We start from the raw sequence: 13,179 nt of genomic DNA, 5'->3' as shown, positions 1-13,179 counted from the left end.
ACAGCTGAAAAATGCTCAATCCATGCAAAGGGGGCTGTACGGTTGTGTGGAGGTGGCATTAGACTATCCCTTCCTCATTTAACCAGTGCCCAAAACTTGGTGGAAGCTTTGATTGAGCAGGCCAATTTCAGATCCTGCCACAATCTTTCATCCCATTCCCTTTTTGCACGAAGCTGGGCTAGTTTTTAGGATTTCCTTTCAGAACATATTTGTGGACTAGCCATCATTTTTAGTGTTGCGCCCTACTGTCACCGAGAGCTCCTACATAACCTGTTAAACCAGTGGGTGTTTCCAGGGTTTGGACATTGAAATAGTGAAGTAAGACCGAATTTCTTTAAAGAAGCTATTGTGGATTTCAACAATAGCATCAACCACCCTTGCTCTTCAAGTACTCTCAGAACAAAAGTAGCACCATTTGTAATGTTATGTGGCATGGTCCCCCCCTTCTCCCATTTCCCATATGCTTAAAAGTAAGTAGTGTACAATTATGCAATGAGATATTCAGCCCAATGTGAAAATGCACATTTTTTTCCTTATCATATTTAGTTCAAGGAATAATATTTTCCCTTGAAGAATCTCCTTCCCATACACACCATCAAGGTTTGAGGACGATCCTTTTTCCTTCCCATCCTTGAAGGGTAATTACTCCTGTCATTTTCTGGTGTTAAACTCAGACCATGTCCAGGATAGAATAAAATTGGATCAGAGTTTATGAATGTGGGTGTTCACATCAAACCAAACCACACCTTGATCCACCCACTCCATACCCTTTACCCTGAGTTTCTTACTGCAGATTACGCCCTACTTTTGGTGGAGAAATCTGAAGTAGTGATACATTTTCTGCCTTCCAGGAATTTTATAATTTCATAAAGTCATTTTAATCCATATACTTATATTTAAAGCCAAGATAACCTTTTTGAATCACACCCAATGTTTCCACACAAGCGGTTGTCTTTTTATGTCTACCATTCAAACTAAGTAACTAAATATCTGCTAACGGTGACCGAGGAAACAGAAAAAGAAACAGATAAATGGTACTCTGACAAAATATTAAGTAAAAAATATAAAGAATATTGCATCAAAAATATTGTTAACTGAGGCATGTTGTTGGCAGAATATAGAAGGAGAGAGTATTGTCTTTCAAGTATATAATGTATAGAAGATCACTTTCTTGAATAATAATTGCATGAAATATTGTTTCAAATTAATTTAATATATATACAATTTTTATTACTTTTAGGTATTACTATTATGATAATAAAGAATTGTTTATTTTTTAGTATAGTTTGCAATATATAGTGAAAAACTAAAAATGTATATGTTATTGTTTTTTAATTTAGTAGCAGTTTATTGGGGTTTCAGGAGAGTTGTTGGGAAGTTATTTAAAATAAAAATTATTTTTTATATTTTTTAATTATTTGTTAATGCTAAATTATTATTTGATAGCTAATTTTGTAGAATATGTGAATTAATAAATACATTTATGTGTAGTTTTTAATTTTTAACTAAAAATGTTCATATTTTTTAATTTAACTAGTGCTTATCACTTTAGTGTCAGGTTGTCTGGTTTGAGGGGATTAGGGTAGGATGTTATTTTAAGTATAAATGGTTGTTTTTTATTTGTAATGAATTTTTTTCATATTAATTGAATTATTCAATGGTCGCTAATCATGTATTTTATTTAATAAATTAATTGGTTTTCGAATTATTTGTTGTTTTCAAATAATTGGTTATTTCCCTGTCAACTTATTTAATTTTAGGATTTTGAAAAAGAGTTTTTATATATTATCTTTTTACTTTTATTTTGTATTTATAATTAATATAATATTATTTAAGTTTAATTTATGTTTTCTTCCAGTTAGATTTAATTGTTGAGTTTTGGGGGGTTTTAGAAAGAGAGTTATATTTGTTTTAAATATTTTTATACATTTAATTCATTTTTAAATAGGTTTAAATGTGTTTGATTTGTTATAGGTGTAAAGGTTATTTTTTTTAACGTTTAGGAGTTGATCTCCCCCCCGCCCCGATTGCCCAGCACTTTTCCCACTATTGATAAAATTGGACTGGGAATAATAAATCTAACTCCTCCAAAGTCTAACACTTACCCTACTGTTGTTGAGAGTGGATTGAAAACAACAGATAGCAGTGGGAATGGTATATATATGCAACCCATTAAAAGTCCCACACTTCCCATGCTTCTACTTCGGTTGGAGTGGAAATACTGTATCTAAACCTTCTAAATTCCAATGTTTTCTGTGCTTTTGGAACATTGAAGTTCTAATAGTACTTCTGACTCCTTAAAGTCCTTTAAAAACCAACACTTTCTCGTCTATTGTTTATTTTATTTGTTATTATATTTAATTTTTAAAAATGTTATTAATAAAAATAAATAATTGGTCATTTTTTTTAAATGTTATTTTTGTTGATTTTGTATTACTTTTAATAACATTATATACATGTTTGTTATTTTTATTATTTAAATTACGGTTACTAATCTTTATATAATATTTTTAAATTGTAAAAATATTGTTTTATATTTTTTAAAGTATTATATATACACCACAAACACACACACACGCACACACACACACACACACACACACAAACACACATATATTCATTATGTCCTTAGTATGCTTCATGCTTAATGAACAAGGCTATTGCTATACTAATTGAAAACAAGATCCCCAATCTCTACATATCACAAAAGTCTGCCTTTCAGAGTGAAAGTTAGTAAAATAGTGTATCATCCCTAAGCCAAATATGATGAAAAAGTAAGTCTCCTGAAACATACACACTTCTTTGAGCTGGATATATTATAATGTGACTTTTGGGTCAACACTCTAACAAATTCTTCAAGGTGGGCCTTGTACTCATGAGAGTCAATGCCCCACCCCATTAAGCAAAGAAACAAGCAAAGCTTCCAAAGCACTTGATCATAGTTTGTTCTCTTGGTAAAAGCTTCTAAATTCTTATAGGTGTGAATACCTGACTTTAGGTGTCTAAAAAGAATTTACTTTTAACATCATGACAATTGTCAACTATTCCCTATGGAAGATTCAAATCTAGGCATACCCATCGCACTTAGGACATCTCACTGACACCGAAAAAAACAAAAAATGATGAGTGGAATCCTTGAAATAATATCAGCCCCACTAATTGTTCTCTGGGGCATTCCAGTTGATCTATTTTTTTGGTCACTGATTCCTATATGTCCTTTCCTGCAGTGACAAGATGGGATAAAGTGATAGATTCGACTGAGTCCCAGAGTAAGTACCAGAGGTTGAAATTATTCGAGAAATTGCATCCATTACTTCTTGTGGTGTTTAAATGGATCTCTTTAAGTAGGAGATGTATACTCAGGTGGTCCTGAACTGGCTCTATAATAGAACTCGAACTGCACCCAGCTTGGATTAATACCCAAGAAGGTTAAAACTGGTCTGGGCGGTTTATGTTCCTGTTCAAATGAGATGTGGCTTAGCTGTTTGGACGCCACATTCCTTTTAGGACATCACAGGACTAATATGGTTTTGAGCGGTCTATGTCTGTGATAACACAGATGGGACAACAAATTATGAATTTGAATTAGACCAGAAGATATTAGTAATTGCAGACATGTATTGAAGCATTACATCCAACATGTTTGTGCTGTTCATGTATAGTGATTAAGCAAACACAAGAGATGATGGGTGGAGCACTGAAACTTTTCAGACACTCACCCACCAGCCATAGATCTGGGTTAAATCCATCATCGTTCTTTAACTCACTTCGCCACCCCAGTTCAGACCCAGCCATATGCAAATCAGTCTTGAACCTGTTCCTCATAGGAACAGTCCAACCCGAACTGCTAAGCCAGGTCTTCCCCGGACCATAAACAAGCAAGTGAGCTAAAGAATGATGATGGATTTAACCCAGATCTGTGACTGGGGGTGAGTGTCTGAAAAGATACAGTGCTCCGTCCATTATCACCTTGTGTTTGCTTTGTTCGCACATAGTTGGCAAGGTATGCCCAGACTTGTGTCCCTTGCTCTCTTTACCACTGGATTCCAGCTAGCCTGGCTGATGATTGTGTTACCCCGAAACCGGTCCCAGGATGCTTGTTTCCGGTCCAGGGAAGACCTGGCTTGGCAGTTCAGGCTGGACTGTTCCCACAAGGAACAGGATCATGATTGATTTGCATATGGCTGTGTCTGAACAGGGGTGGTGAAGTGAGCTAAAGAACAATGATGGATTCAATCCAGGTCTGTGACTGGGGGTTGTGGGGGGGAGTGTCTGAAAAGTTACAGAGCTCCGTCCATCATCTCTTTGTGTTTGGCATGTATAGTGATTGGCACTTTTTGAAATATTTTCCTGAAAAGAAAACATTTGTTCAAATCATGTTGGCCCGATTTTCTTACATCGTGGTCTACTTGTACATAACATTGTTTTATAGCATTAATGCACCGTTGTGCTATTAAAGCCAGCAGAGATAGAACATAGTAAAATACAATATACAACGATACAGGGAAAAAGTTAATGACGGGACACATTAAGCAGCATTTGCTATTCTTTAGTAGCAATCTGGGACACTACGTTTTCCAGAGGCACTTAAATGTGTAGGTTGTGAATCTTTTAATACTGCACATGGAGCACAGGCTCCTGTAATTGTTCCCTATACATATGTGCTGTGCTCAAGAGAGCTACCAATACTACCTCTAGTGTTGCAGGCAACGATTTACAGGCTTTCGCACTGTTTTGTGGGCTTGTCGTTTTGCTATAAAACATGCTGCAACTAGCAAGTGCCAGTAAAAATGATGTCTGGAGTAATGAGACATCTGCACTGCTTTAAACTGGTTGGGTCAGCAGACTGCACACACGGAGACCTTTTAACGAACAGCACATCATTTGCACGCTATTAACTATAATTTTGAAACTGTTATTTTATTATATTGATACTTAAAAGGAAGGCTATAGACGTGCAAGGTGCACCCTGAGTTCAAAAATTCTCTCACTGACAGAATAATTCTCATTGTATTTTCTTCCGATGCCTCGCTGAAACATCTGGGGTAAGATTTGCAAAGCATGTTTCAAGGCAGGAAATGGCTTTTGACACCCAAACATACATAGCAAGATTCATAAAAACAAAAATGTGTGCAATGCATGGCGTGTAATTTATTATTGTATCTATAACATATTCCGAATTAAGGGCAAACAGTGACGGGAAAGAGAGAACTGCAACATCGCACAGTTTGCTTGCACAAAATGTGAAGAACATTTACCGGTTCACAAAATATGGGCACATTATTTTCACATTTAATCTCATTTACATCGGTTTCACCCTTGGGACAGATGAAACGCTGTTTGATTTTTATTTGTTCCGGACACAGGAACACTTCCTCCTTTGTGGGCACTTTTGTACATAAGGATTAATCGATCTTTGATTAATCGATTTTTTCTTCCTCACGTGGAAATGAGCACGTTACCTGTTTGGGGGATGTAGCCAGGTCTGTCTACAAAAAGCAACGTTTTTCTGTGATTCACTGCCATTTGCATGAGCGTGCTATGCCATGGACTGAGAGCCATAGTGCTGAGAGAAATGTTTGTGACCATGTGCATAGAATTATTTTGGGATGAATTTTACGCACAAATTGTGCCTGACTTCCTCTTTATTCAATCCCTCAGTGACTTTTCCAAGAATCTTTGTGTGCGCGCCTGATGTTTTGCTTGCCATTTTAATAATCACTACTCAATTGTGGCTCTGAAATAAGCCACTGCATCACATATTCATTACATTCGTGTTAATTAGATGTACTGGTCAGGGCAAGTCCCCACATCACTGCTCATATATTCACTGATTTCCCATCCCCCATATATTATCTAATCTCTGGTAACCAGCCAGCAAAGGCCAGACACCAGCATCTTGCCTCCCATCAAACATTATAGAATGTTTATCTTACTTATTAAGGACATTGCCCCTTTATTACCCCTGGAGTACTCTAAACATAACAGAAGGACTATCTTTTGCATTGGAGAAGAGAAGTTTTCTGCTTTGTCTGTTGTACAGTAGACATAATGGAAATACTATAGTAAAATGGCAAAACTGTAGAATAAGTATCTAGCACACTATAAAGATGCTAACATTAGGACAATCGATCCAGGAATCAGAAGGGAGATACATTTTAAAGAGGATGAAGTGACAATGCTGTGTGGCTCTCCCTCATAAAAATGGAGAGAGGTCTGTCCATACAATTCCATGATACAGTAAATGTAAAGGAAGAAGAGGTTAAGCCATGCCAACACTTGTCATGTATGTGCATTGTTTTCCAGTGAGGTCAACAGCATTTCTACAGCTGTAATTACGGCTAACGAACTGTATGGTTCAACATTAACACTGCCAATGTTAAAAAACTTTGAACGGAAAAAGCTCTCATCCACTCTCTCTCTTCTTTCCTTCTTTTTCTCAGTCTACTCTCTTTTTTCTCTTTCTCCTTACAGTGCTGCCTATGCTACGTTATTGATATTTTAAATGTTAGCATCTAATGGTGTGTTCCTATGATGCCTCTGTTGAGTCTCAATAGATTCAACCAAAAACTTTAGCATTGCAGTGATTACAAGCCACAGCATGGAAATAATCTGAGAGAAGGAATCTTTTCTCCTTCCTACATGAGCCCTAATGTTTTTAATTCATACAGTGACTACTTAATTCTAACCACATTGATAAAAACTGGGGGCCTGATTTATGTAAAGTGTTGCATCGCTGCGGTAAAACAGCAAAGCAACACTTTTCAGTGAGCCTTTCTTGTGACACCATAGATGCGCCGTATTTACTGTATGGCGCTCCATGTCGCAAGGACTGACAGAAACGTCAGGAATCCTGACATATCTGTGCAAAAATGGAGCATTGCTGGAGTGTGTCTGGAAACAGACGCAACTCCAGCAATGTGTCATTTCACACGGGGCAAGCCCCATGCAAAAAGGATTTGACGCAGTGAGACTGTAGAAGTGACGAAGTGCAATCTATGAGATTTCACGGCAACACTTCTACAAGCCTTTTCTGCACCAGAACGCCCACCCTGCATACATTATACCTGTTGCAGGTATATTGTAGCACAGGGGTTTACAATGTGACGCATCTGCATAGATGCGTCACTTTGTAGATATGGCAGAGTGTGACGCATTTTTTACGCCTCCGCAACGTCAAAAAAAGGGACGCAACGGCGACGTAAGAGCCTCATAAATAAGGCCCTAGAACTTCCAGAAAAATCCGAGATACTTCTCCTGGGAAACCCACACAAACTCCCTCCATCCCTTTCTTGGCCGCCATGTATGGGAACGCCTCCTACCCCCAAACCCGAAGTCAAAAGCCTTGGCATCTGGTTGGATCAAAACCTCAACTTTAAAACTCAGGCCAGAAAAACCTCGGGCACCTGCTTTGGCCTCATTCGAATGGCACGAAAGATCCTCCATCTGATCCCCTTTCAATCTAGGACATTGCTGCTGCAGGGGTTGGTGAATTCCAGACTGGACTATGGCAACGTCCTGTACCTGGGGGCACCGGCATCAGTTATCTATAGATTGCAATGCGCTCAGAACGCTGCGGCCAGACTCCTAACCGGAACCAAATCAAGATGCTCTGCAAAACCAGCACTCAAAAGCCTGCACTGGCTTCCAGTTAAAGAAAGGATTACTTTTAAGACCTTGTGCATTTCACACAAAATAATGCAAGGCAGAGGCCCCCCGATTCTGAGATCCTTCGTCAAACCCCATAACTCTAACAAACAACTCAGATCAGATTCCCTCTCCCTTGCCAGCGTTCCCAGAATAAAAAAGTCCCGATCCGGGGGGCGCTTGTTCTCCTACAACACCCCTAAACTGTGGAACGCTCTCCCACTTGCCATGCGGAGAGAACACAATCTTTTGGCCTTTCGTAGGCAACTAAAAACTTGGCTCTTTCCATAAACTGTCACTTCTTCTACTCCCCCTCTGGAACTTTAGGTCATGTCAGCGCTGGGACGCCCTAGGGTAGCTATGCGCTTTACAAATCCCAATTCAAATTCAAATTCAAATTCAAACTTAACCTCCAATATATTAAATGCTCTTTTAGTTCCTCCAGCTGTACACTGTAAGGCTCTTTTGTGTTTTGTACCAGGTCTTATGGCCAATGTACTGGAGAACCCAACTGAGCTATAAACCGTTTTTTCCCATCTCTCACAATGTTTTATTTTGTTTTATTTTATTGCTTGAACATTATTTTTTCTACTACTATCTTTTTTGATTTCTCAATAAAAATATAACAGAAAAAATTCTTTCTTTGGCTATTTGGATGTTAATGTTATGTCTACTACTGATTTTTATTTTTTTATTTCTTTGATTGCCCAATAAAAATGTTACTGAAAAAATTAATAACATCTTGCAGAGGGGAAGTTGTTATAAAACCAGCTATGTTATCATTTGGATAGTAATGTTGTTTGAAACTTGTGGTGTACATTTAGAAAGTAATTCAACCCCTTGCTATCAAAGGGAACATTGTAGATTTTGGAGCATGACATTAACAGATAGGTTTAGAGCTCATATAGTGAAATAAATATTCTTCTTTAACATTGACCAAACTTTCCAGCAACTAAACATCTTTAAAATTCAATGCACATTTGAATTGATAACACTGGTCTTAAATGATCATTCATATCAACAATATGTCTACTCACCTTAAAAATTGAATTGGATTAGTCTTGAATCATTTTGGTGTAATAACAAATGCATGTTTTAATTCTTTTTTCTATTTTCTTAATTGCCCTTCAGAAAAATGACGCCCAGTTCACTGTCATTCAGTTGGTTGGCATGCTGCGTGGGATTGCCTCTGGCATGAAGTATCTTTCAGAAATGGGTTATGTTCATCGGGATCTGGCTGCCCGCAATATCCTCATTAACAGTAATCTAGTATGCAAAGTATCTGATTTTGGCCTTTCGCGTGTCCTGGAGGATGACCCTGAAGCTGCATATACAACACGGGTAGGTTTTCACAAACAACAGCATGAATTACTCCATTCACAAGAAGAACAATATTCTTCCTTGGTCGCATTGATTTTTATTGCCTTGTTTTTTGTTTGACAGCTTTATATCTTCCTAGTGAATATTATCTTAAAGCATTTCGAGTTATTTCTTTCCAACATAATTTCTTGCGATTTGAAAATTAGCACATTTGTTTATTTCATTATGAATATAACCGGAGCAGAAAGAGAAAGAACAACTTGAACAGTTATTTGATATGCCAATGTATGTCCATTGATAGGAAGAACTTCGAAGACTGGGGAAAAGGTGCTGTATAGAAAGTTGAAAGATGACTGCTAAAAGTAGAATTTATAACTATAGAGAATAATTTTATATCTACAAAATGAGACACAAATAGAATGTTATATTTTACAAAGGTGAAGCTGTTAACAAATTGCTACTTTAAATTCTCGGCTAAACAATCAGAAATACTTAACTCACTATATTAGTGCTTTACACAATTGATTGGGTGCAATATGATTCATGACATTCAAAAGTTCAAAAGAGGTTTTTTTTCTGGTAAATGTTCGAACACTAGATTGGGAAATCATTTGAATATCATCAAAAGTTTTTTAAATTGCATTTGGAAGTTCAAAAGCAGACAGTCTTGATCTACACCTAGATGTGAAAAGTTACTATTAGTAACTTTACATTTGTAAATCTGGTTCCACTCCCTAGTTTCTAGGGGCGAGGACACGTAAGTGTACACTTTGTGTCCTAGTCACAAAGGTAAATTTAAACATGTAGATTTACTCATAAGTACATGCATTGTCACACTTATTCTACTTTTAGCTATTCACCATTTACGAGTGTACAGTTACTGTAAAGTGTAGACTTACGTAACCCCACTGCCTGAAACAAAATTTATGAGTGTAAAGTTGGCACTAGTAACTTTTCACACATCGGCATAGGAATTTATTTTTTTTAAGATGCATTTAATTTAATAACTAAAAAGTCTCACATAACTAGAAGGATTCTTTTTATTTATTGTGTTTTAAAAATTACTAAAAGGTATCCATAGAATTACATTTAATAAATGTAAATGCTTTTACAAAAAAACTATTCTAAAATATTAGTCAGTGACAAGTCCTCCCACCACTCTTGCTCAGAAAGGCTCATCAGCAATGTTGGGCCATTAGGATATGCAGTGCACACCTTCTTTGTGTGACTATCTAGTGTAAATGCACAAAGAGCCAAACTGTCAGTCTAAACAATACATTAATTCCAAAGGCAGAGAGAGGCACAGAAAAATTACAAAACAATTGCCCACTTTCTAACAGTGGCATTTTCAAACACACAATTTAAAAACCGCCTTTCCTAAAAGATGTATTTTCAAATACCGGCTTCAGGGAGACCAGACTCCTAATCTCTATCTCTTGCCAATTGAAAGTTACACTTGTGAGATGTTACAAGGCAGCTCCCATGATAACCTATGGGAGATATAGGCCTTTCAATAGTAAAAAACGAAATTGGCAGTATGTCACTATCAGGACATGTAAAACACACTAGTACATGTCCTACCTTTCACATGTGCTACCCTCTGCCCATGGGGAGATGTTGCGCCTATCGTAGGGGTGCCTTACATGTAGAAAAAGGGAAGGGTATGGCCTGGCTAGTGGGTGTACTTGCCAGGTTGACATGGCAGTTTAAAACTGCACTCGCAGACACTGCAATGGAAGATCAGAGACATGTTTACAGGGCTACTTATGTGGGTGGCCCAACCAGTGCTGCAGTCCCCCTAGTAGCATTTGATTTACAGGCCCTGGGCACACACAGTGCACTTTACTAGGTACTTTCCAGTAAATCAAATGTGCCAATCATGGACAACCAATCATAATCACAATTCACACAGGGGGTAATTGCACTTTAACACAGGTCAGCAGTGGTAAAGTACCCAGAGTACACAAACCAGCAAAAATGAAGTCCAGCATACAGCAAAAATACAGGAGGGTAGAGTCCAAAAGACAGGGGACACCACACCAAGGATGCCAGGTCTAACACATACTATGTGATCACCTCACTCACAGAGCAGTATTCTTTTATGTAGAATGTATATATACGTTATGCCTGTTATTTCTCATTGAAAATCTTTTTAACAAACATTATCTCCCTGAAAATGTTATGGGCAATTTTTGCTATTTGAGAGTATTCACTGTCACTACATGTATCAAACTCTTGTTCTATCTTTAATGATACCTGGTAGGACTTTTGTTGTGTTTATAATATCCTGCTAAAGATGGCACAGGCGTTTGATAGAGTGATTCTGTTTCCAGATTACAAAATCCCAAATGCTTACTAAAGTGAGATTTAAGGTTCTGTAGGCTCTTTGCGCTTGCAGTAATGAGTGAATGACCTTTATAACATTATATAATGTTGGATTTATGGCTCCCAGGGAAAATCCAATCCTACCTTTGGGGATTACTCAAGAAGTACCTTAATGGAGTAAAAAGGGATTAGATGAGCTGGTTCAAATGTTAGACACAGAGGGTATTTTTGTTTTGTAGAAGTTCAAGAGCTACATAATACAAATTAGTATGTCAGGTTTTTAAAGAACTAACAACTCTGTGGTTATTTTGAAGCTTCAGAAAAAAATATTGGCTAATGTTTTTAAGATTGTATTCCAGTCTGCTGCCCATAAAGGTTTTTTTCAGTATTTGTTATGCAAATTGATATTAACACTCTACCCCAAATCATAATCAATTGAAACATACGTGTCAAGTAGAGCTGAGCATTGAGTTATCTGAGGAGGATTGGGAAAATTTAAATTTGATTATGCTCCATGTTAGAAATAGCCCTTTTTGCAGGTTTAACCCCAAACATTTTGCTTCTTCCTCCTATTTTTTTCTGACCTGTCTTTGTTGGTTTTAGGACTCTGGGCACTTTACCACTGCTGATCAGTGCTAAAGTTCATAAGCTCTCTGTGTAAATTGTTATTACGGATTGGTGTTCCCATAATTGTCAGATTTGATTTACTGGTAAGCCCCTAGTTAAGTGCACAGAGTGTGCAAGGGCCTGTAAATCAATTGCTACTAGTGGACCTACAGCACTGATTGTGCCACCCACATTAGTAGCCCTGAAAAGGTATCTCAGACCTGCTACTGCAGGGTCTTCACGCAGTTTGTAACTACCATGTCGACCTGGCAAGTACACCAACTTGCCAGGCCCTAACCTTCCCTTTTCTTACATATAAGTCTCAAGGTACCCCCTGGGCAGGTTGCTGTGTATGCTAAAGTTAGGACATGTACTGGTGTGTGTGATATGTCCTGGTGGTGAATTACAGTGTATTTCGTTTTTCACCACTGCAAGGCTATCTGTCCCATAGGAAAGAATGGGACTTTTACTTATAGCATCTTACAAGCATAACTTCCTATTGTGACCAGATAGGGAAATGGAGTTTAGTATGCCTGGACTCGGAATGTAAAAATGCATCTTTTAGTATAGATGATTATTATGTTCTGTGTTTGAAAGATACAACTTTTAGAAAGTATTTTCTTGCTTAGCCATCCGGTGTGCCTCTGCTGGGTTTGTGGATTGAATGTCTGGCTTTGAAGTGACAGGAGCTATGGATGTACATTCTCTTCAGACAGCCACTGGGGGGTCGAGGTGTGTCCTGCCTTTCCTGGATGAGTCAGGGGTGGGCTGAATAGACCTGGGCTGCAATTAGAGCAGTGGGAGGAGATTTCCTTGCACCTGAATGGGCCTGGTCTTGTGGGACACCCCCGCGCCGCACGGCCACCAGCTGCTGCGTGTGCCCCTTTGCCTTGCCTAACTGCCTCGCCGCCGGCCTCGCTGCCGTCTTGGTTTCTCCCCATTTGTTTTCGCCATTTGTTTTGCCCCCCATTTGTGCTTGTTTTTCTGTAATCATTGTGCTGTGTTAACGTTTTTTCTGCCTGTTTTCGCCATTTGTTTTTGCCCTCCATTTGTGCTTGTTTTTCTGTAATTATTGTGCCGTGGTAACAGTCTCCTTCCTGTTTGCCCGCCTACCTCGCCGCCCTCCGCTCTCCCTCCCCGCTTCCCGCCACCGCCATTTACCCCGCCCCTTTCTCTTCTGTACCCTCCCCGCTCCCGCCTCCCAGCTGCTCCGCCCACCCGCGCACTTGGCCTTATATGGCGACCGTGCGACGCAGGTGAGTGTGACCCACTTGTGGGACA

The 13,179-nt window shown here is 38.4% G+C and overlaps 1 protein-coding gene and 1 long non-coding RNA gene across 3 annotated transcripts in view; one reads left to right on the top strand and one right to left on the bottom strand.

The window, feature by feature from the left end:
- LOC146805161 (uncharacterized) overlaps positions 1 to 13,179 on the bottom strand; it is a 245,637-nt gene that overhangs the window by 18,442 nt on the left and 214,016 nt on the right. The window lies entirely within an intron of this gene.
- EPHA3 (EPH receptor A3) overlaps positions 1 to 13,179 on the top strand; it is an 853,417-nt gene that overhangs the window by 712,786 nt on the left and 127,452 nt on the right. For both annotated transcript variants that reach the window (XM_085622346.1, XM_085622345.1), the window contains exon 13: positions 8,779 to 8,988. In XM_085622346.1, the coding sequence (XP_085478472.1) occupies positions 8,779 to 8,988 (210 nt within the window). The remainder of the gene's footprint in view (positions 1 to 8,778; positions 8,989 to 13,179) is intronic.

The sequence above is a fragment of the Triturus cristatus genome, chromosome 8 (genome assembly GCF_964204655.1).
Source record: "Triturus cristatus chromosome 8, aTriCri1.1, whole genome shotgun sequence".
NCBI lineage: Eukaryota > Metazoa > Chordata > Amphibia > Caudata > Salamandridae > Triturus > Triturus cristatus.
This window is presented reverse-complemented; position numbering and strand designations above follow the sequence as displayed.